General features: G+C 45.6%; 2 protein-coding genes across 4 annotated transcripts; one reads left to right on the forward strand and one right to left on the reverse strand.

The window, feature by feature from the left end:
• Positions 1–43: 43 nt before the first annotated feature.
• On the forward strand, positions 44–5194 carry chst14 (carbohydrate (N-acetylgalactosamine 4-0) sulfotransferase 14). The gene is made up of 2 exons (XM_012821624.2): positions 44–841; positions 2986–5194. Exons 1-2 carry the CDS (start codon positions 551–553, stop codon positions 3811–3813), a joined length of 1119 nt encoding a protein of 372 aa, XP_012677078.1. The 5' UTR covers positions 44–550; the 3' UTR covers positions 3814–5194.
• A 415-nt stretch (positions 5195–5609) lies between these two features.
• Positions 5610–21019, reverse strand: cep135 (centrosomal protein 135). Of its 3 annotated transcripts, none has more exons than XM_012821868.3 (25): positions 20626–21019; positions 19925–20073; positions 19473–19663; positions 19216–19383; positions 18780–19009; positions 18481–18609; positions 17536–17751; positions 16987–17052; positions 16347–16497; positions 15417–15679; positions 15057–15212; positions 14803–14946; positions 14436–14513; positions 14101–14252; positions 13313–13428; positions 12816–12970; positions 12379–12434; positions 11916–12084; positions 10755–10865; positions 9767–9952; positions 9162–9371; positions 8555–8757; positions 6812–6916; positions 6506–6661; positions 5610–6300 (listed from the first exon to the last, which is right to left on the reverse strand). In XM_012821868.3, exons 2-25 carry the CDS (start codon positions 20035–20037, stop codon positions 6279–6281), a joined length of 3546 nt encoding a protein of 1181 aa, XP_012677322.2. In that variant the 5' UTR covers positions 20038–20073; positions 20626–21019; the 3' UTR covers positions 5610–6278. The 3 variants fall into 3 exon arrangements, with proteins under 3 accessions (XP_012677322.2, XP_031430250.1, XP_031430251.1); XM_031574390.2 differs by having other exon boundaries at positions 20150–21019; XM_031574391.2 differs by lacking the exons at positions 5610–6300; positions 20626–21019 and having other exon boundaries at positions 6502–6661; positions 19925–20055.
• Between the last annotated feature and the right edge of the window lie 606 nt (positions 21020–21625).

The raw sequence follows: 21625 nt of genomic DNA on the forward strand, positions 1-21625 counted from the left end.
CATGGCTTTTAGTGGTTGATGGCTTTTTTTTTTACACAAAATATGGATATAGAATTTAAAAATAATGATGCCTCTAGGCTAGGTTAGTATCTGGTATTATGTTTGAAAAGTTTTCTTGATATAAGCTTTCGTGAAGTTGCAATTTGATCAGGCTATTGGAATGTTATTAGATTTTAAGGACACTTTGTTCTTGTCACTAGAATATTTACAGATAATTATACACAATACACAGTACAGTCTATTAACCTACTCCGTAACGTGTTCGAGTGATGAGATGTCAAGCCAGAACTTCGTGCGATTTGGCTGACTAGATTGGGTTCAGTAGGCAGGGTACGTCCGCGTCTCCTCCCACCAAGAAAGCTTAAAAATGCATTCACACTACAAATCCCACAATGCATCTTTTGTCAGTGTTTCTTCTGAAACCCCCTTGAAATGCAACGATAAAGTTGGCCGGCGGAGTGAACGTTATGGAAGTGTTTTAACATAGCTATTTCCTTTGTTTCCGAAGAAGACAGTATATCAGGATAATAAGCGATAGGCTTATACCAAGATGCCGGCCCGTAAGCAGGAGTTTGTAAAGAAGGGGGTCGGCGGGCCTCGAGGAAGCTCGGTTATAAACTTTAGACCAGTAGTGAGTGCGACGTCTCAACGCCGGAGTTCAGCGGTCTTGCCATCAGTCTTGACGTTCGCCGTTATCGTGGCGTCCGGAGGCCTTCTGCTGATGATAGAGAAAGGAATGTTGAATAATATGGAGACACCGCCACCGCGGGGGAACGGCAAGAATGCAAACTATCTCCAGCAAGTGAGGCATCATGATTCAACTGTGGACGTGGAATCTCAAGTGAGCCCATTTTCCTAAGTGAATTCCCCAAAATGCTGTTTGCTTTTTTGCTCTAGTTAATTACTTTTGAGTCCTTCTCAGTAATATTAGTACGTCTACTGTTGTTTAAAGAGCGCACAGTGAAAGTTGGCTTGTGTGAAATGATTGACATGTAGGCTTTGTGGACACGTTTTGACTTGCACATCTTTTTCAACATGTTCGGGTGGGAAGGTTAAATGACAACAAGGTGCCGATAGATGGTCTAGTGTTTTTTTTCTTTAATTTAAATGATGCTCTTTCTTTGTTATGTAAATAAGTGCCTGTATACCACGGTATGTGAGCCTTCATAGAGTTTTAGCCAGTTTGTATGGATTTACAGCACTCAAGGTAATCCAGGCAAATCCCCAAATTCTCAGAACATACTATTACACTATACACTATTAACTGAGGGAAGAACAGCTCGAATGTGAACAGTTCACATGAAAGTTCTTCTTTATTTAGTCTGGCTACATTGAGAGTTTGGTGGAAGATGCCAAGTGTCTTCTATGCATGTTGATACTTTGGAGTGTAATATATTAGTGGATATTAGTTTTCGATGTAAATGTAAACAAACACAAAAAAACAGAAAAAAAACCCAGAAGCAACTAAAACTACTCACTGTATCTTTAAATGTAGGCATACTCGATGTTGGACCAGACAATAAAGTGTCCATTTTATCCAATACAAAAAGACGTTTTTGATATCTTATGACAAAATGTTGGCCTAAATGTAAACCAAATTTTGTTTATATTGAGCTGACATGGCCTACCCACAAACAATGTGATTTTAATACTCCTATAAAACCTCATAAGTTTAACATTATGGCTCGTACCTGGAGAACAGCAGGGCATGGCTATGCTTCATATCATATGGTGTGCATAACTCTACCGTGATGGCCTACTGTCATAATGAAATTAGGCTAGTCTTTTAAAGAGGCAATATATAGTTTTTGTCATGAAAGGCTTTCAGAATGAAAACAGTTGGGTATGCTGAAAATAGTTTCCCCAGTCTTCTTATGCATTTTGCTCCTCTGGTTCACGTATTTGACAGCATTTGTTTACGTTTCTCTGGCCCCCTGACAAACACTTAAAACAAAGTACCAAGATGCATGGAATGTACCAAAATATTGTGACGTAACTTGTCGCAGAACTGCATCGTCACGTTTAGTCTAAACATTGACTGCAAGTTGCAAGTCATTCAGGCATTCTGTATGCCTACTTGGCAGTCTCACTCAGCTGCCATTGACCGAGTGACCGACTGAAAGGTAGAAATGGTTCTGTGTGCCACTGGCCCTTAACACTGTCTGCACATGTGCCCTGGAGTGGAGAGCCTCACCTGGAATGATTTAAAAACACATATGGGCACCACATTGGTGTTGGGCTGTTTCCATCAGATGGCCAGTGGAGGCTTTTTTTTTTCGTTAGATGACTATTTATATCCCATGAAACCCATCCCATGTTTGTCCTTGTTGAGTTTGAGACTGGATGAGAATGTGCTTTCATAGTAGCCTAAAAATGACCTGCTACTGATCACCTGAAACAATAGTACCTACTGCTTAATACACAAAATAACTTGTATTGGATTGTAATAAAGAATCATATTTACAATTAGCATAGTCATATATAAATTAAATGTGTATGCTTATGTAAATGTTTCCTTTAAAGTATAACTACATAATTTTGAAAAAAAAACTAAAAAGTGGGCAAGACGCTGGGAACTCCTGCGAATGATCACCTGATCACCAAAGGAAAATGAGATTCACACTAACAGGTGGGGACTCGGGGAGGTGGGCCGCCCATTTCATCATGTATATTAGTCCCAAACAGTTGACTCTACGTCAGCATCACCATGGCAAGGTTCAGGAGGATTTTATACAGTAGATGGTGTGTTGAGCCATTTTCGACCCATAAAATGCAGATTTTCATAAAAATGCAAATGTTGTCAATATTAACACCAGTATTGATGTGTTTCATCACAGTACAGTCATATAATGTAGATTACAGCTAAAAAAACACATGTAAGGGTGCAGTTACACTGTAATAGGCCTAAATGACGCCCCCCCCCCCCCTAGTGGCCATTTGAAACCAGCAGATCAAGTAACCACTGTTCCCCAACTTCTCTCTCAGATTCTGCAGGAGATCCGTAACCGCACCATCCGCTCCATGTGCGGCCAGAAGAACATGCCCCACAACGTGTGGTCGCTGAGCGCCTTCCAGCGGAAGACGCTGCTGCAGCACATCCTGGTGAGCGAGGAGCACCGATTCCTCTACTGCTACGTGCCCAAGGTGGCCTGCTCCAACTGGAAGCGCATGCTGAAGGTGCTGAGTGGCGCCCTGCCCGGGGTGGATGCCAAGGGGAAGATGGACCACCGCGCCGACCTCCTCTTCCTGTCCGACCTGCAGCCGGAGCAGATCCGGCACCGCCTGCGCCACTACTACAAGTTCATGTTCGTGCGCGACCCCATGGCGCGCCTGCTCTCGGCCTACCGCAACAAGTTCGGCGAGATCGAGTCCTACCAGAAGAAGTACGGCGCCGAGATCGTCCGGCGCTACCGCAAGGGCCACGCCAAAGACACGAACATCGCCGGGGACGACGTGACGTTCACGGAGTTCGTGCGCTACCTGTTGGACGAGGACTCGGACCGCATGAACGAACACTGGATGCCCATGTACAACCTGTGCCAGCCGTGTGCCGTAACCTACGACTTCATTGGGTCGTACGAGCGGTTGGAGGCCGATGCCGCACATGTCCTAGAAAAGGTGGGCGCGGCGCCACACCTGCAGTTCCCAGAGCGCCAGTCCTGGTACAAGCCGGTCACCAAAGAGACGTTGCATTACTACCTGTGCAGCGTACCGCAGAAGCTGCTGCGAGAGCTGCTGCCCAAGTACATTTTAGATTTCTCGCTTTTTGGATACTCCCTCCCCAACACAACCGCAGAACACTGCAGACACTAAAGCAGGGAGAACAGACTTTTATAAATGTTATTTTCAGGTGCTATTTAAATATGTAGCCCTGTTACACTCCCCCATTATATTAGTTCATGTAAAGAAAGGATCGGGAAACTGACAGGATGTGGTTTGGATGAGGTTGAAACCACTATGCGAACAGGGAATAAGGCAGACTCAACTGCAATGGCAAAAGGAGATTTTCACCATCTTTGACACTGTTCAAGGACCCCAACAATTAGAGGGGAACCCTTAAAACCACCCTTGGATCTGGACCAGGTGGTAGCCCACCCTGAAGCAGGTCTAGACCTGATTAGGTGGATACACGCCATATTTTACTAAACCATCATCATACTATTCGGTCTATACTTAGAATAACAACTTAAAGTTGAGAGTACTCAGTGGGATGGATGTTTGAAAGGATGAGTGAAGAGAACTCAACACATGACTGTCATGGTGGTGGCATGCCATTTTATTTAATTTTTTTAAAGCTGCTGTAAGCAATGTTAGCAGTTCCTGCTGACTTCTCCTAGACAACCATCATAGAAATCCATCATGTCCCTTTAATGTGTTGAGCACACTCAAGATAACTGGTAGACACTGATCACCACTGTGAAATCTTCGACATTGTTTCAGGCGAGAATACTGTATTTTCTGATTGAAGTGCTTTTTGCCTGTTTTAGTATTGTCTATTACAGGGTGTGAGAACAGATGGTGTAAGGTTTTATGTAATATTGTTCACAGCAGCTTTAATCCCCCGTCTTCCGCCTAGTTTGCATCGAGACAGCTTTAGTATGTACAGTATCGAGGAAACTTAAAAACTATGCAACTCATCTGAAAAAGGAAGTTGGTATATACCACTTGCAGCTGTTGCTGCAGGTAAGAGCACTTTTCTCTGGCTGGCTACAGAGAACACAGAATACTCAGCAATGCAAATGAGCTCTTGGTTTCTGATCTTGCAGTGGCAATTAATATTGTAAATGTTGTAACTTAACAAAAGTCAAGCCTTAACTCAACTGTATACTCTACTGAAGCTGTCAATGGACTTAAAAAGCTCTTTTGAGGATCATAGATGTGATTTTATTGGCTTGATACGAGTTCATATTTTGGCAGCCAATCACATCCTTTCTATGGTAGAATCCTTCCTTATTTAAATTGGCTCCACCAGTGGACCGGTTCCCAACACCTGCTGTGAAGAGCGAGTCACACACACCCAGCACTCCATACACCTCTACTGCCAGCCGGTACCCAAGACACACTCCACTGTTCTACCACATATTCACGCACACAGGAAGAGAAATCCAATAAACACATTCCTGAATCAGACCGATGTTATCTATGACAAGTTTATTGGAGCCGAATGAATAAACAAACTACTTCACGATTTTAATGAGGAAGTGTTTCATTGCCACCCAGTGTCGCTTGCAAAAACAAAATCTCTGGGATAGAGGAGCCGTTTCTAAACCTGCCAATGCAACTCAAGAAGGCCCCCAAGAGGCAGGCAGCTCATTTGGGAGAAAATAACACGAGGACCAGCCTTGGCTCGTCAGTCTGACCTCACTATCGCACCAATAGCATTCATGTGGAATGCGTTTCGCAAGAACTGGCAGTCCCTCCTCGAGGAAATACCCAAACACTAGTGTCGTAGCCAACCAGGCCCATAGAGTCCTTTATAATCAGCAGAAATTAGATTCGCCTGACGAAGCCTTTTCCTTTTTCATGAAACGTCTGCGTTAGGTGATTGTGAAGAAATAGCATTAGCTGTTTCGTAAGCCAAAATGGTTTCATCATAAAAGCAGAGAGGCTACGAGAAACAAAGCACGCTTTTATTCACAGAGAATAAATTAATCAAGACAATCCACTGAACCACTTCACAATAAAACACATTACCACAGGAGAGCAATTCTTAAGTATTCAGCTCAGTGCTTCAGTTTGATATAACCTGCCGTGGCATAAAGGACAGCAACAGATTTGTTAGATTTGTCGTATTATTATTATGCACAGTAGCCACATGTGTAGTATCATTAAAAGCAAGACCCCAAAATACAAGGATCAGTTCACTTAAGTCAGACATTTTTACAGTGCGAATAAAATCGTACAAATATAAGATTCTTGTAAAAAAAATACACATATTAACATCGCGGTAGACAATTAGTGACAGTGCGGTGAAAGATATTCCTTCAAACAAACAAACATACATAATTCATACATAATTTGACATTCATGTGCAAAAGTGATGGGCTCTAGTAGGCACACAGCATGATTGAGCCACTGCACCTCCCACAGAGCTGAGCTGAGAGAAGAGAGGCCTCCATCACCTCAGGAGTGGGTTTTGGTTGGCCACCAGAATGTCCCTCCCGTATTTGGATGGACTTATAATGGCTTTGAGGGAGAACTGCTTCAGAAGGCTTCAGTTTCACATTCAAGTATACATTTAACTTCCCCTTCATTTCCTGAGGTTTGGTCCCTGGTTTTCACTCTTTGAAGCTCACACTTCTGAGAAAAGAGGCGAAAAATGCGATTACTTAGTTCATTGGGTTCTTTGTGTGCTATGCTTATTCTGAGTGTGTTCTAGGATCTAGATTATCCAAACTGATTCCAAAATCTCTGAAATCTGTCAGCAAGAACAATCCTGGAGTTTTACGACAGCCTCCTCTGGTGTCTGTGGATGTGTAGGGGGGGGGGGGGGGGGTTGGCTTACTTGTCTGGGGGCTTGTCTGCAGCTCGTTCAGGCGTGCGGAGGATGGATCGCTCAGGGGAGAGTGGGCGTGGACTCAGTGAGGTACTTAAAGGGGAGGAGCTTCTCAGGGAGGAGAAGGACACGCCTTGCCTACGCATCTCCTGGACCGCCCTCTCCCTGGAGGTCAGGAGGAGTGAGTGTTACTTACATGAAGAATAATAAATGAACATACATACTGAAGTGAATATTAAGCGATGGACAAAACCGGTCCAGAAGAGTGGCGAGATGGATTGTGGGTAAGGCAGAAGGGCTTCCTGGGAAACGAACCTCTCAAATCGCTCGGTGGTCAGCTGTCTCTTCAGAATGTCCATCTCCGTCTGCAGCTGGGACACTTTACCTCGGAGCTGAGAGACTTCCCTGGCATGTCCCACCCTGCTCTCACACACACACACACACACACACACAGGCTTACACCTCTGAGACTACCACTCAAATAGAACTCACCAATAACCTTTCTACGACCGTCTACAAAAGGTTTACTAAGAGAAAACATGATAAGTTGGTCAGCAAAGCATTGTTTATCAGTGTCGCCCTACTCAGCACCTCATGATGACAGACTATCATTATGGACTATCAAAAATGGAACGAAGATTGTAAAAACTAATGAGTATCATCACCACAGCAGCTTTGCAGAACGCTGGGAATGAACTGCATTCCTTCTGCAGTACTGGTCCATATGTGTGCTGCAGGGTTACTCCGAGATATGATCTAGGACTCCTGGTCTGATCATACTACTCGGTCATCGCTTCCAATAACAACTTTAAGTTGGTTGAGGGTACTGCTTAGACCACAGGTATGTCACCATAGCAACATAAGCATTTGCCATTTCTGTCTAGAGCGCACATGTTATTTCACCCCACTGGGATTACATCCAATACAGCTATATGCGCACTACTCTCTGTAATTATGCGCACAAAAGACGACCTTTTAAACACAGAGATGCACAGATGCACAAGTCTTCCTCTCCTCCTCCCACCACATCGCTGCTATTTTGGTGTGTGGGGAGAGACATCCGAAATATGGTGCCTTGATATCCATCCCTCCATTGTAGCTAATCCTCTCAATAGATGTTCGTTCTCTCCCTCTCTCTCTCTCTCTCTCCCTCCCTCTCCCTTTCTCTTCTCTATCCGTTTTTGAAGTCTCCCCAAGTCTTTGAGAAACCTGCAGTACCGTTCAAAAGTTTGGAATCACTTAAGAAATGTCCTTGTTTTTGAAAGAAAGAAAATCAAAAGTTTTTCTATTCAAATCACCTAAAACTGATCAGAAATACAGTGCAGACATTGTTTCTGTTGTAAATGACTATTCCAGCTGAAAATGGTTCATTTTGAATGTAATACCTACATAGGCGTCAAAGGCTCAAATGCTGCCACCATCAGTCCTGTGATTCAATAGCACATTATGTTATCTAATCCTAAAATGTTCAAATGTTAATGTAAAAAGGCTAATTTATCATTAGAAAACCTTTTTGCAATTACGTTGGTTTGGCTGAAGCCTGTTGTGCTGTTTAGGGAAGCAATAAAACCGGCCTTCTTGGGGCTACTTGAGTATCGGCAACATCAGCACTTGTGTCGTTGATAACGGTCTAAAAAGAGATGCACCACAGCACACCTGCACGGAACACGGGCATGCGGTTGCAGTGGAGTCACATTCATACCATACCACTGCACTTTTATAATTAGATAGGGTCTGTGTTTTTGTTTTAGATGTTGCTTGTTTGCCTGTATATTTCTTAATCTGCCATCAGGAGCAGTGCTCCTATTTTGGTTGTTTGCAGAGCTATACAATGACAATAAAGGCTATTCTATTCTATTTCTATGCCGGCTTTAACCAGGACACAAAGAGAAGCAGGGGGCCCCGGTGCATATCTGTGCAAGTGGATAAGAACATCAGAATCTGAGAACCAAAGGTTTAAGAACCACTGGCCGCTCCTGTTTTACCACACTAGTCCCTCTGCCCCCCGCCCTAACCCCTTTACCCCACCATCTTTACCCCTCCCGTTCCCTCTCTTACGTCTTGCTGTCGGCGAGGGCCAGCCGGTCCTTGAGCACCTTGAGCTCGTTCTCCCTCTCGCTGCTGCTCAGGTGCGTCTGGAACTCCTTCTGCCGGGTGGTGGAGAGCAGCGTCTCCAGGTTGCGCACGCTCAGCCGCTCGCTGACCAGCTGCTTCTTCAGGAGTTCCGCCTCGGAGCGCACGTCCTCCAGCTCCCCCAGCACCTGAGGTCAAAGGTCACGGAGGTCAAGGACATTTATGGCCTTCAGAGAATACCACAACACTGCACAGCTCCGTATGTGAGTCTTTGAAGACTGCAGTCTACAGTGGTTGTGTGTGTGAATGGAAAATGGATTGTGTGTGTGTGTGTGTGTGTGTGTGTGTGTGTGTGTGTGTGTGTGTGTACACATTTACATGACTGTGGTCTACATTCATTTTAAACTGCTTTTTAAACAGCTCTACTTTATCTCTGAAGCTCAATGGGTACGTTCAGCACAGAATGTGTTTGTAGATGTATGACTACACAACAGTACATGAGTGAGTGTGTGTGTTAGTGTGTATCTATCCAATTGTAGACAGAATGCCGTGTGTGTTTGTGTGTGTTTGTGTGTGTGTGAGCATGTCTCACCCTCTCCAGCTCCATGCTCTTGCCGGTGAGGTGGCGTGCGGTGAGCTCCTTGCCGGAGTCCAGCTTGACGCAGAGCTCCCTGACGGCGGCCAGGTCGCCCAACACGTTGGCCTTCTCCCCCCGCGTCGCCTGTAGCTCCTCCTCCAGGCGGGACATGCCCCGCGCCACAGACGACACCTGAGCCTCGTACGCCTGCAGGGCGCTCATGTGCTGCGGGGGAGGGGGGAGGAGGAGGACACACGACAAACACCACCAGCATTTGAACACGGCTCGGAGGTTAAAGCTACATTGTGTTTATACAGATTTTTAGATTTATGTCTTGATAGTATTGATATGTGGGTTTACTTTGAAGGGGTGTCAAGAATGCTATGGAGGTTCATGTTGTCAACAGTCCATTTGAAAATGTGATTGAAGGAAAAGAAATACATTCATATTCCCTGAGACAGTACATCAGAACTATATTGGACACACCATCCACACCATTTCCACTGGCAAAGCAATCCTGGGTCTTCCCTTTTCACATTCTCTTAGTATGCTCAGTAGTTATCTCTCTCTCCCTCCCTCTCTCCCTCTCTCCCTCCCTCCCTCCATCCCTCCCTCCTCACCTCTTGTATCTCCCTCTCCTGGTGGCCCACTCTCTCACGGAGGTGCCTGCGCTCCGTGTCAGCGGAGAGCAGCTCCAGGCGGATGGAGTTGGTGACGCCCTCGGCCTGCTGCAGCTGTGACTCCCGCGCCTCCACCTGCGAGTGGGCCATGCGGAACCGCTCCAGCATCTCACGGCTCTCCAGCTCCTGGAACACAACAACCCGCAACATCACTGTCAGCTAGCCGTCACCGCTAGTGAGAACACAACCCACCACATCACTGTCAGCTAGCCGTCACCGCTAGTGAGAACACAACCCACAACATCACTGTCAGCTAGCCGTCACCGCTAGTGAGAACACAACCCACAACATCACTGTCAGCTAGCCGTCACCGCTAGTGAGAACACAACCCACAACATCACTGTCAGCTAGCCGTCACCGCTAGTGAGAACACAACCCACAACATCACTGTCAGCTAGCCGTCACCGCTAGTGAGAACACAACCCGCAGCATCACTGTCAGCTAGCCGTCACCGCTGGTGAGGGGGTAAGGGACTGGGGACATGAACGGAGACATCAAAACACATTTGCGCTCTTCGGTCCTTAAATCCAATCCAGTTTTTTCACACAGCCTCAACAACAATGAACATTGAAATTAACCGAGACATCAAAAAACATTTGCGCTCTTCGGTCCTTAAATTAAATTAAATTTCTTCACACAACTATTACCCATGGTCATTAAGTTGCCATCCAAATTCTCCAGAATTGAAACCATAAAATAAGGCCTACTTTTCCCCTGCCGAGAGCTCCCTCTTCCCTCTGTGACTGTGAACACTCAGCCTTGTCCATTTCAAAATGAAAGCTACTGTTCATACTTTTTCTGCACAAGGTCATTAAAGTTACAAAGAAACACAGCACTAAATCATACCAGTGTGCAGGTGCAGTCTCTTTCACAGAAGTTAACAGCTGAAAATAAAGTTGTTGTTTTTTTTGGTAACTCGTGATCTTACTTTGGCAGCCATGAGGTTCTCTATGCGGGCCACCTCCGAGATGTAGGACTGGACCCTCATCTTCAGCTCGTCCTTCTCATGGTAGGCCTCCTCCATCTCAGCATGCACAGCCTGAGCAACACAGAGCGGAACAGAACAGAACAGAACACAGAACAGAACAGAACAGAACACACAGCAATTAGAGGGGGCGGCAGGCAGGTGCACAGGGCTTCAGGTGATGACTTATTTCCTGTGTGACTCATTATTTCCTGTGGTTCATTACTACCTGCTTCTCTCTGGTCATGGTGACACACAGAGAGAGAGAGAGGCACAAATACATTGGCACAGAGAGGGTGCTTTAACACAAGCATACCGACTTGGGGCCTTAATTACCAAGGTTGCTACCCACAAAACAGTTGCGTAAACGGGGGTTTGAGGTCTCTATCTTTCCCTCAACAATTATGTAACAAAGGCTCGTTATAAACGTTAGCATACTCATGGTCCATTTGGCACTGGCCATTTTTGGAGTCACAATTCACTGCAGGTTGGTATTCATAACGAGACAACTGCGTACAGGTGTGCAATGCACAGTTTTATAAATTAGAACATTTTCATGCATACTTAAGATTCTAAAGGTTCAGGCTTCCCATCTATTTTCATTGACAACATTTCAAAATGTTTCCATGACTACTCGAGCACCCTTAATGAAATGTCCATAACCTTTCCCAACCTACAAATACACAACATTGCGTACTTTACTCCACAGGTTGGGCCTAATTATTGAAATAAAATACACTAGGTCGATTCAAGAGGAAACACGATCATGCTGCAGAAAATCGCACAATAAAACGCTCTCCAAGTATTCATTTCAATACACCTACATGTCAACTTTCCAAACCTTACTTTCAATTTACTGAGCTTAATCACTTTTCCAGGATTCCAGGAAAATAGGATTTTATATTTCCATGACTTTTCCAGGACTTCCATGACCGGGGGAGCCCTAAAGGTTTGTGTATATGGAATGTTTTAGCAAGGAATCTTAAAGATGAGGCCCCTGAGTCACCTATACTCTCAGGGCGATCTCAGGTGTATATATACACGGGTGTGTGTGTGTGTGTGTGTGTGTGTGTGTGTGTGTGTTTGCATGTTTGATTGTGAGATGGCGTTCCACAGCCTGCAGACCTGGTTCTCTCTGACCATGGTGGCCAGGTCGTCCTGTAGTCTCCGGTTCTCTCTCAGGGCCACCTCTCGGTCTCGGCCCACTGCTGCCAGCTCCTCCTGAGCCGAGTCCAGCTGCCTGCGCAGGCTGCCAATCTCCCGCTCACGGCTGTTCAGCGCCCCCTTCAGCTGGCTGAAGGGATTACAAACACACACACACACGGAGTTGTGGTTTAATGTTGCCAAATCATGTTCTTCACTTCCTAAATAGCGGCCATGGTCAGGACCTAAATTTCTACATTTCTGCAGCCATTTGTTAATGTTTTTCGAGTTCCTGTCCCTGAACTTAAGTGCACAAATCACACATTTGATGTCCTAAGTATTGTGACATGTATTTGTTTATCCTTTGGAGAAATAACAGGAGAAATGATAGTCTGTATAATAATAATATAATATATAAATATAATATAATAATATACACACTTACTCTAATGAGTTCTCCATATCCGTAACAGTTAGTCTCACTTCCTTTAAGGTCTTGTCCTGCAGGAGTAGAAAAACAGAGCAATTACTTCAGGAAAAAAAAAAAACACCATTCAGCACGGTGTGGTAATATCCAAATTGTTATTCATGCTGTACCACAAGGAAGCATTTTAATATATATATACACACATATACAGATACATACATACACACACACACACACACACACATACAGTACATACATACACACACACACACACACACACACACACACACACACACACATACAGTACATACATACACACACACACACACACACACACACACACACACACACACACACACCATATACATATATGAAGCAGACCCTTTTATCCAAAGGGACTTAGAGTATAGTACAGAGCACACACTCTGCATATGTGCGCCTCCTTGGGCCCATACCTTGCTGTGCAGGTCCTCCTGCAGCAGAGCCATGGTCTCAGTCTTCTGGTCCACGGTGTCCTGCAGCGCGTCCTTCTCCCGGTCCAGAGCTGCCAGCGCTGTCTGCAGCACACTCACGTCATCCTTCACAGACGAACCCTGGTGACTGAGATCACCTGGACACACACATGTGCCACACACACACGCACGCACGCACACACACGCACACAGACAGAGACACACACGTGCTCACACACACACACACACACACACAGACACACACACACAACACGCACGCACGCACGCATATACATCCACATACACGTGCTCACACACACAGATAGACAGACAGACACACACGTGCTCACACACACAGACACACATCCACACAACGAACACTGTTTAGTTTAACTTTGAAAAAGACGTATGAGGCCAAACAAAACATGTTTAACATCCAAAAAAGAATTCAAACGACAGATAGCAGACACTGCTCAGATCTGTGATGCTATAGCACTCACTGATACGCTCCTCCAGTCTCTCGATCTTCTGATGGGCAGCCTGCACTTCACTGGTTTTCACTGACAGCCTGTGCTGAACGTCAGAAAGAGACTGCTCCATCTGCTCCTGCAGTAGCCTGAGAACACACACACACATTTTTGTGGCATACATACATGCACACTAAGAGAATGTTTATATAAGCACAGACACTTACCTGGCATCTATTCTGATCATACATATCATATGATTATTAAACCTTAACATGTCCCTGTTAGCATGTTGACCTCACAGTCACTGCCATCGCTTAGTAACCTAATGTCACCATTTCTCCTGTCTACTATTCTTCACCTTCTTCACATAACAGCTGTTATGTTGTGCACTCCTCAACAACAGCTGTCTGTGGTGACTTGTGCATTTCATCTCACATTTGATCAGAGTTCACATATGTGTGTCATTTGTGGCCTCATGAAACACAACCAAGAGAAGATCCCATCACTGAAAAGTTGCATTAAAAAAAAATATTTGTAACCATGGCCTAAGTAAGTCACTGCTAGTTACTTAAATCAGGAACACACGCACACACACAAAACAAACACACACACAAACAAACACACACACACACACACACACACACACACACACACACAAACAAACAAACACACACACAGAAATGCACCGAGTGGCCCCAGCCCTCTCGCTCTATCTCTCTCTCTCTCACACACACACACACACACGCCTGAGTGCCTCCACCTCTCTCATACACACACACGCACACCTGAGCCCCCACACACCTCTCTCTTTCACACACCTGAGCGCCCCACTCTCAGCCCTCTGCTGAGCGGTCTCCTCTGCACTCTGTACCATGACGGAGGTACGGGCACTCAGCTCTGCCTCCACGGTCTCCGCCCTCTGCTTCAGAATACTCGCCTGAACACGCAGGTCCATGCGCTCACGCTCCAGCTGCAACACACACACACACACACACACACACACACACACAAGTACTGAGTATTGTATGGAACAGTGGCTGTTGCTGGACAGTTTACACTACTAACTGTATGGGCTAGGAGAACTGATTATGTTACAGCAACATCAGCATGGCATATAAAGTTATATAATATATACAGTATAACTATATATTACGGTTTGTATGGTGCTCTCCAGGTCCAATATCCTCCTCTCCTCCTGTTCTCTGTCTGTCAAAGCAGTCGTCTGGGCAACCTGTACAATTTCACAAAGATTAGCTACACAGTGAAATGGAATTCATCCCGCGTTTGAGACGCGTCAGATTTTGGAAATCATTTACAGACTTGTAGGCAGCGAAACTGCTGATATTGTCATGCTTTTTTGACCACTTGACATTTTACACTTCACAGTGTCTCTGAATTGGCCAAAAAAATTAAAAGTCTCCAGTAGATTTTTCTAAGGTTATTGATGCAAAAATTCTTCCAATTGAAATGATCCTCTAATTCTATTTGACTGAGTGAACATCCTCAACAGCCAGACCCACCTTGAGTCTCTCCCTGAGAGTTTCTCTCTCTGACGTCATCCTCTGGAGTTCGGCGTCCGCCTGCTCCCTCTCCTCTATCAGCCTCTGCTGCAGCTCAGGAGAGGCACCTACCTCTCTCCGTGCACGCCTGAGCTCCTCCTGAAGCTACACACACACACACACACACACACACACACACACGTAGATCTAATGTAACATCTGAATAATGTTCTGAGCTGGTTTGTCCAGGTGGCATTTGAACGGCCCTCCCTCACCTGTTGGCACTGTGCACTGAGCTGGTCTCTCTCTGAGGTCAGCGCTTTGACCTTCATCTGGATGTCCTCCATGTGTTTCTCAAAGCCCAGAAGGACAGCCTGCAGGTCGTCTCTCTCTTTCACCACACGAGAGATGTCTGCATCCCCACTGTCCCCCTGGACACACACACACACACACACACACACACACACACACACACACACACACACACGACAACTTTAAATAAAGCATCTGCCAAATGACTAACAGTAAAGAAAGCACTTTTTTAAACACTTTTGCAGTACTGTTTTTGTATTTGATATCGCCTTCCTACATGTGTGCGTATTTAAATGACCTTTGGGGGGGTAGTTGACTCTTACCCGTTCATGCCAGCCTACCCTTGTTCTGGGGCTTCTTCCCCTGACCGGGCTGAGGGAGGGGCTGTGGCTGGCCCCTCCGCCCCCTCCGCCGCCTCTGCCCCCGCGGGTCCGGCGGTACCTCTCGGCTTCCTGCCTGTAGTAGTCCCTCTCCTCCTCCAGGCTTTTGACGAAGGCGTCCAGGCGGGAGGGCGAGCGGTCCTTCCCCTTCCCACAGACGCCGTAGCGCAGGCGCATCCTCTCCAGCTCAAGCACCAGCTCCTTCTCTGGAGACGGGAACAACAACAACAATAATAATAATAATAATAATAATAATACATTATTCATCACGAATCTCATTTATAGAGCCTTTACAGCTGAAGGTCACAGAACCAGAACAAAACAAAGAAAATTGATGGAACCTAGAAAACAACAACCAAAGGTGAAATACAGTGACACCATGGAATCTAACACAGGGAGAGTTCCAAGTTCAGCTGAGATAGACCAGACCAGACCAGACAACATTGTGACTCTGTTTAGATGTTATATCAAGTATTACCAGGATTCATCTGAACAGCATTACTTCCAGCGTTCCATGTTCTCATAGTAGAAAGCTTCTAGAAGCTACAATATGTACGTACTTGTACTTATTTACATAGAGGGTGCTATGATGTATGCTCCTAGTCCTTACATTCCTATATTCCCAATCTTATTCACCAAGTACATATATCCGTAACACAGCGCGGAGCCTGGAAACTGTACTATGGACAGAAGTCTGGGTAAAGCCTCAGTGATTTCCTATAAATTAACTGGTATTAATAGGCAAACTGATTTCTTTTTCAGTCAGTACGCCTGCAAAATAACCCACGGCCAGTAGACAGCTACAGGTGTCAGGACATATGGCCGGGGCATGGGGTGGGGTGGGGTGAGGTCAGGTGGGGCTCCCCAGCTCACCAGTAAAGGTCATTTTCTCCAGTTTGTCCTGAAGCCTCCTCTTCTCCTCCTCCAGGAAATTCAGCAAGCCTTCCATCTTCTCGTTCTGCTCCCTGGTGTCGGCCAGCTGGTCCCTCACCCGGTCTTTATCGTGCCCACCCTCCTGTAAGTCCTGCAACAGCCAATCACAGCGCTTAGGTTCCGTGCCAACGCTCGCGTTAGCCAATCAGGAGACGGCAGACTGTCAGCCCAGCAGAGATGGGCCGTAAGTGAGGTTAAAATAAGCCATCGCTCAGATTAGCCAATAAGATGCTTTAACGGGGAATTCCACCCAAATGCTACCTGAAAAAATGACAAAAAAATTCAACATAAATCAATAGGATAATAAATATACCACTGTGTTTTTTTTAAGCATAAAATACTATAAGGGTACACGCTCTTTTCTTCATCATATTCTCACCTCAGATATGACCGCTAGTGTAAGACACACATATGTGTGCAGTGTCTTTTAATCCCAATATCCTCATCTCTTACTTCTCTTCCCTCTGATACTATTGAGATATCTCGTGTTGACACGGCCCGTGTGGACAGATGGTGCATTTCACACACCATTTAACATGACAGCATCTGAGCAGCACGATGCCGGTGGACACAGACGTACCCTCTTCAGCTTGGAGACGACTTTCTCCAGGTCTTCGATCACGCCCTGCTGCCTCTGGATCTCATCCTGAAGGGAGGAGACAGAAAAATGTCAGCAGGATATACGGTGCAGGTACACCTGTCCACAATGCTCTTATCCACGGGAGAGGGGCAAAAACTAACACTTGAATGAAAACAGTGGAGTCTGAAATAACACTGTGAGAAACCCTGCGCCGACGAAGACGGCTCTCAAGGGCATTTCTAACTTAACTGTAAGCTTTGGTTTACCATGGGCCAAAAAGGTACTTAAAATGACAACCAATATTTCCCTTGTAAAGCATTTGGAACAGTACACCTTACCTCATCTGGAATCCAATAAGAGATGACCGATGCATACGTTTGATATTGTGTGTGTTGTTCTTATTTTGTGAAATCCAACCAAATTTTTAAAAAAATAAAATAAAATAAAAAGACTACATATAGTGTTTATTTTCTATAATCTATTCACTCTAAAGATTATAAAAATCACTCTCTTCCTCCTTTCCTTCACTCCATGCCCCCAGGAGGTTACCTTGGCGTCCTGCAGCTCCATGTCGGCCGTCTCCAGCACCAGCTCCTTGTCCTTCTCCAGCTGCTGGGCCAGCTGGTCTATTTCGGTCAGCTCCTGGCACAGCTCCTGGTTGCGCACGCTCAGGTTAGCTGCCTCGGTGCTGGCGTTCACCTTCCTCTGCTGGAGACCCTGCACTCTCTGCTCCAGGGTGCGGTTGGACTCCTGCAGGTACTCTATCTGAAAGGCCCCCCGAGGGAGAGCAGAGACGGAGAGCTATCAGTGCTAACAGCCGTAATAAACAAGCTAGTCTTCCTGCAGTCTGTTGCATGTTTATCCGAAGCGACTTACCACTGAGAAACCACAATCAAGCTTCAGTAAGTAAGGAGACTTTTTGTAGTAAGCAAAAGCACTAATTTTAGTCAATCTGACAAAGTGCCAAGAGAGCCGATGGAAGAAGTGTCCAGTAAGTAAAAGACTGTTAGGTAAGTTAGGGGTGTTGCAAGTGATATTGCAAGTCTAGTTTATCAACTACCTTCATGCAGAAGCCACCATGCAAGGCACTTTTTTACTGCCACTAGGAGCAGCTGGGTGTTCTGTATTTTGTACAAGGCCACTCTGACAAGCAGCCAGGAGGAGCCAGACCTGAGCCTCTATCTCCTGGGCCGCTGCCATACTGATGTCCACCACCAGATGGCGCTCTATGCCAACAGCTCCAACAGGGTCATATGTAGTGAGATTACAGGGACTTTGAGAGTGTGGCACTGGACTGCACACTGAATGAGCCCTCAGAAGGCCATGTGTGATAAGCAAAAGGGGAGGCTTCAGCTGCCCTGGCTTCACATGTGCTGCCAACAAGCTGCTTAATACCCTCTGTGTCAGCTGAAAGTTTAAATCCATCCCGCTGCCAGTTCGCGCTGAGCTTACAGACGTACTGTACGCAAAGGTGCATAAACACCAAGTTGGTACCTGCAGGTTGAGGTGAGCGATGAGCTTCTCGTTGCTGATGTTCTGGGACTCCAGGGAAATGACATCGTAAGGACGGCCTCCATCCAGGGCACGATTCAGACGCTCAATCTCTTTGTCCCGCTCCTCCACCTGTTAAAGTATAGTAGTAGTAAATAACGGCCAGCCAAATTACTATTTCTGGTAGGTACGTGTGTGTGTGTGACTATAATTCCATTTAGTTACATAATACTACATGGCAGTAGTACTACATCGTTCAGGATATTTTATAAACATATTGTGGAGTGTGTTAAACTGCATACCTGAGTATTGAGGTGCTTAATTCCCGCTTGCATTCTCTCCAGGTCTACCTGGAGCTTGGTGACATCCTGCTGCAGTTCCTGGATACGGTCATCAGCAACCTGCAGTAGGTCAGCGATGTACGGGTCATCAGGCTGCGGCACCACTGCTACGGCGGGGCCCGAGGAGGGCGGCAGGAGCTCGTCGATCTGCATCCGCTGCCGTCTGAAAGGGATGTTTCGCTTCTTTCCTCCTGTCCAATCACAACGCTTTGAGTCAGTCCCCTTCTAACTGTGAGATAGAGCTTTTGGCAGAGCATTCCATACACAAAGTACTAACAAGGACATTTATTTGACTTTATATGCATCTGGTTGTAGTACACGAGGAGTCAGTGAGGCTGAAAAGCATCAGTAAATGGCTGAATTTGGCTGCTTGTGTTGTGAGGGCTGGCAGGCACACCTGGTGTTTGCACCACGGCCTGCATGTTCTTTTCCTGCAGCTGCTGAATGCGTTCGGTCTTGACCATGGTCTCCTTCTCCAGAGAGCGCACCTTGTGCACGTACTGGTTGTTGAGGAATTTCAGGTCTGACGTCTCATGGTCGAGCTTTCTTATGTAGGCCTTCAGCTCTGTGAGGGAGAAGCTCTGTGTCAGACCCACGGCTGATTCTGTAACAGTAGGCTTGATTCTTGTTGAAAGTGGTTGCGGTGTTAACTACCTTTACTGAGCCTGTCCTTGTCCTCTTTGAGCTTCAGAAGCCCCAGGTGAAGCTCATTGTTCTCCCGCACGAGGCGTGCATTTTCGGTTTTGTAGGGCTCCAGAAGAGAGTCCAGATTTCGACTCTCCTTTTCAGTCTTGCCAGCAGAGAGCTTGGCATTCCGCAAACTCTCTGTGGTGTGCACCAGGTCACTAGGAGAGAAGAGTGAGTCATTTGGAAAGATTTAAGACAATTAACTTCACTCTATGGACATGCAAACACATTGTTAACTGCATGAGGATGGCACATTGTGGAGACGTCAATCCACGGCATTTACACATAAAAAAATTACACATAGTTACTGTCTGTGAGCCTGCCATAAAAAACCAGTGGCCTTGCAGTACAGCGTTTTATTGACTAATTAGCAAGACATGTAGCCCTGGTACTGTGTGAAGTAGCAAGTTATAACTTACCTGAAAAGTTTCTCAACCAGAGGCAAGGTATCGATTCCCAGTGGCTGCCTGTATCCAAGCTGATCTAGCCGTTTCCTTAGATTGACAAATTTCCTCTCGGCAGTGGTACTCATGGCTACTGGACAGTCAACTCAATCAATGCAGCACTTCTGTGAATATGTTGGAAGTTGTGTCAACACAGCATCTTGTAAAACCTCAACAGTTAGCGAGCAAGTGGCTAAATACCTTTAATTGCTGTAGCAGCAAACGTTATTAGGCCAAAACCTAATCTCGTGAAATCTTGTCTCTTGTCATTTTACAATATGTACGTCACCCTGTCGCCATCACTTACTCAATCGTACTTTGCCTCCCCTAAACAATTAATGACAGCCCAGACCCATCTCTAGCTAGCCCTAACAACAGCGCCACATTCGAGTAAAACGGCATTAACTAAGTTAGTTAACACCGGCTAACTTGCTAATCGTAACTCAAGTGACAATTTAAACGTAATCGATCTGATTAGCGAACTTTGGCGCAGATATATTAGCCCAAGGGGACGTTAGCAACCTCTAAGAATGTCTAGCATAGGCTGCCAAACAAGCTAACAGATAAGCTTGTGTTTACATGGCAGTCTAACGTCACTTTGTTAGCTAGCATACATAGATAGCTAGCTAGCGTTACTGTCTGCATTCAATGTGTTAGTCACGAAACTGGTTACTCACGATACAGTGGTGTCTCAGAAAGGAATGCTGTATAAACTGTCTTTTCGTCACGCTTCCACACAGTTGGTTCTTCATCCAAACGAATGTGGCAAAGGATAGCACTTACTTGAAATTCCTCGGGCTGATATGTTATGCTGCCTAGCTAGCTTCCAAGGCAATGCAAACTTAAACTTGTGATTGTTGTAAAGTCAGCCCCTTTGCAACATCACCTGCCAATCTAACATAGTAAAAACGGCAGGCACTGTTGGAGTCACTTTGGCTGCTTAGCTTATGGTCTGGTTTTGTTTTCTGTCACTGGCTATGTTAGTCTTCCACTCGTACAAACTAATAAATCTGCTGGAGGAGAGCATTGAGGTTAGGCGGTAAAGATGTTTGAAAATGGCGCCCAAGCAAACGCCCTGTGTACCACCAAATCTCCATGGAGATGGCGTCTAAAGGGTCCTGGATTTTCCAAGGATGCCAGATTAGGGGTAACAAGGTTTAATTTTCAGACATTTAGTTTCTGATATAAAATATATAGACTACACAATCAGTAAACGCGCCCAACACGCCTTACATGTTTCGCAAAACATCATGTCTAAGTTAACACAGAGACCAAACATTCTCAAAGTTAACGTTGTGAAGCGTTGGTTGATGGCGCCTCCTCGCGGCCGGGCACTATCCAAAAGGTTGTAAAAAAAAAAAAAAAGACTTGTTATAACCTACCCATGCAGTATTAAACATATATCCTTTACGTCTTTGATTATATGCATTTCTCGAACACAGGTTACAGCCTACCCCTCCGGAAATCCCTGGGGTAAATAAAAAGATGGCACTAGTTCTGTGGCTCATGCGTCCAGTTGTCTTGTGACCTAGGCCTACCTAATCGTCACACTAAAGGCAGCATCTCGTGCCAAAGCGCAACAACGCTTGAAACAGCCAATAATCGACCAATATGGTTTTACGCAAGAAAACAACAAAATAAAATAGGTATCTTAACCCTGAATGTCCTGGAAATTGT

The sequence above is a fragment of the Clupea harengus genome, chromosome 10, assembly GCF_900700415.2.
Source record: "Clupea harengus chromosome 10, Ch_v2.0.2, whole genome shotgun sequence".
Lineage (NCBI taxonomy): Eukaryota > Metazoa > Chordata > Actinopteri > Clupeiformes > Clupeidae > Clupea > Clupea harengus.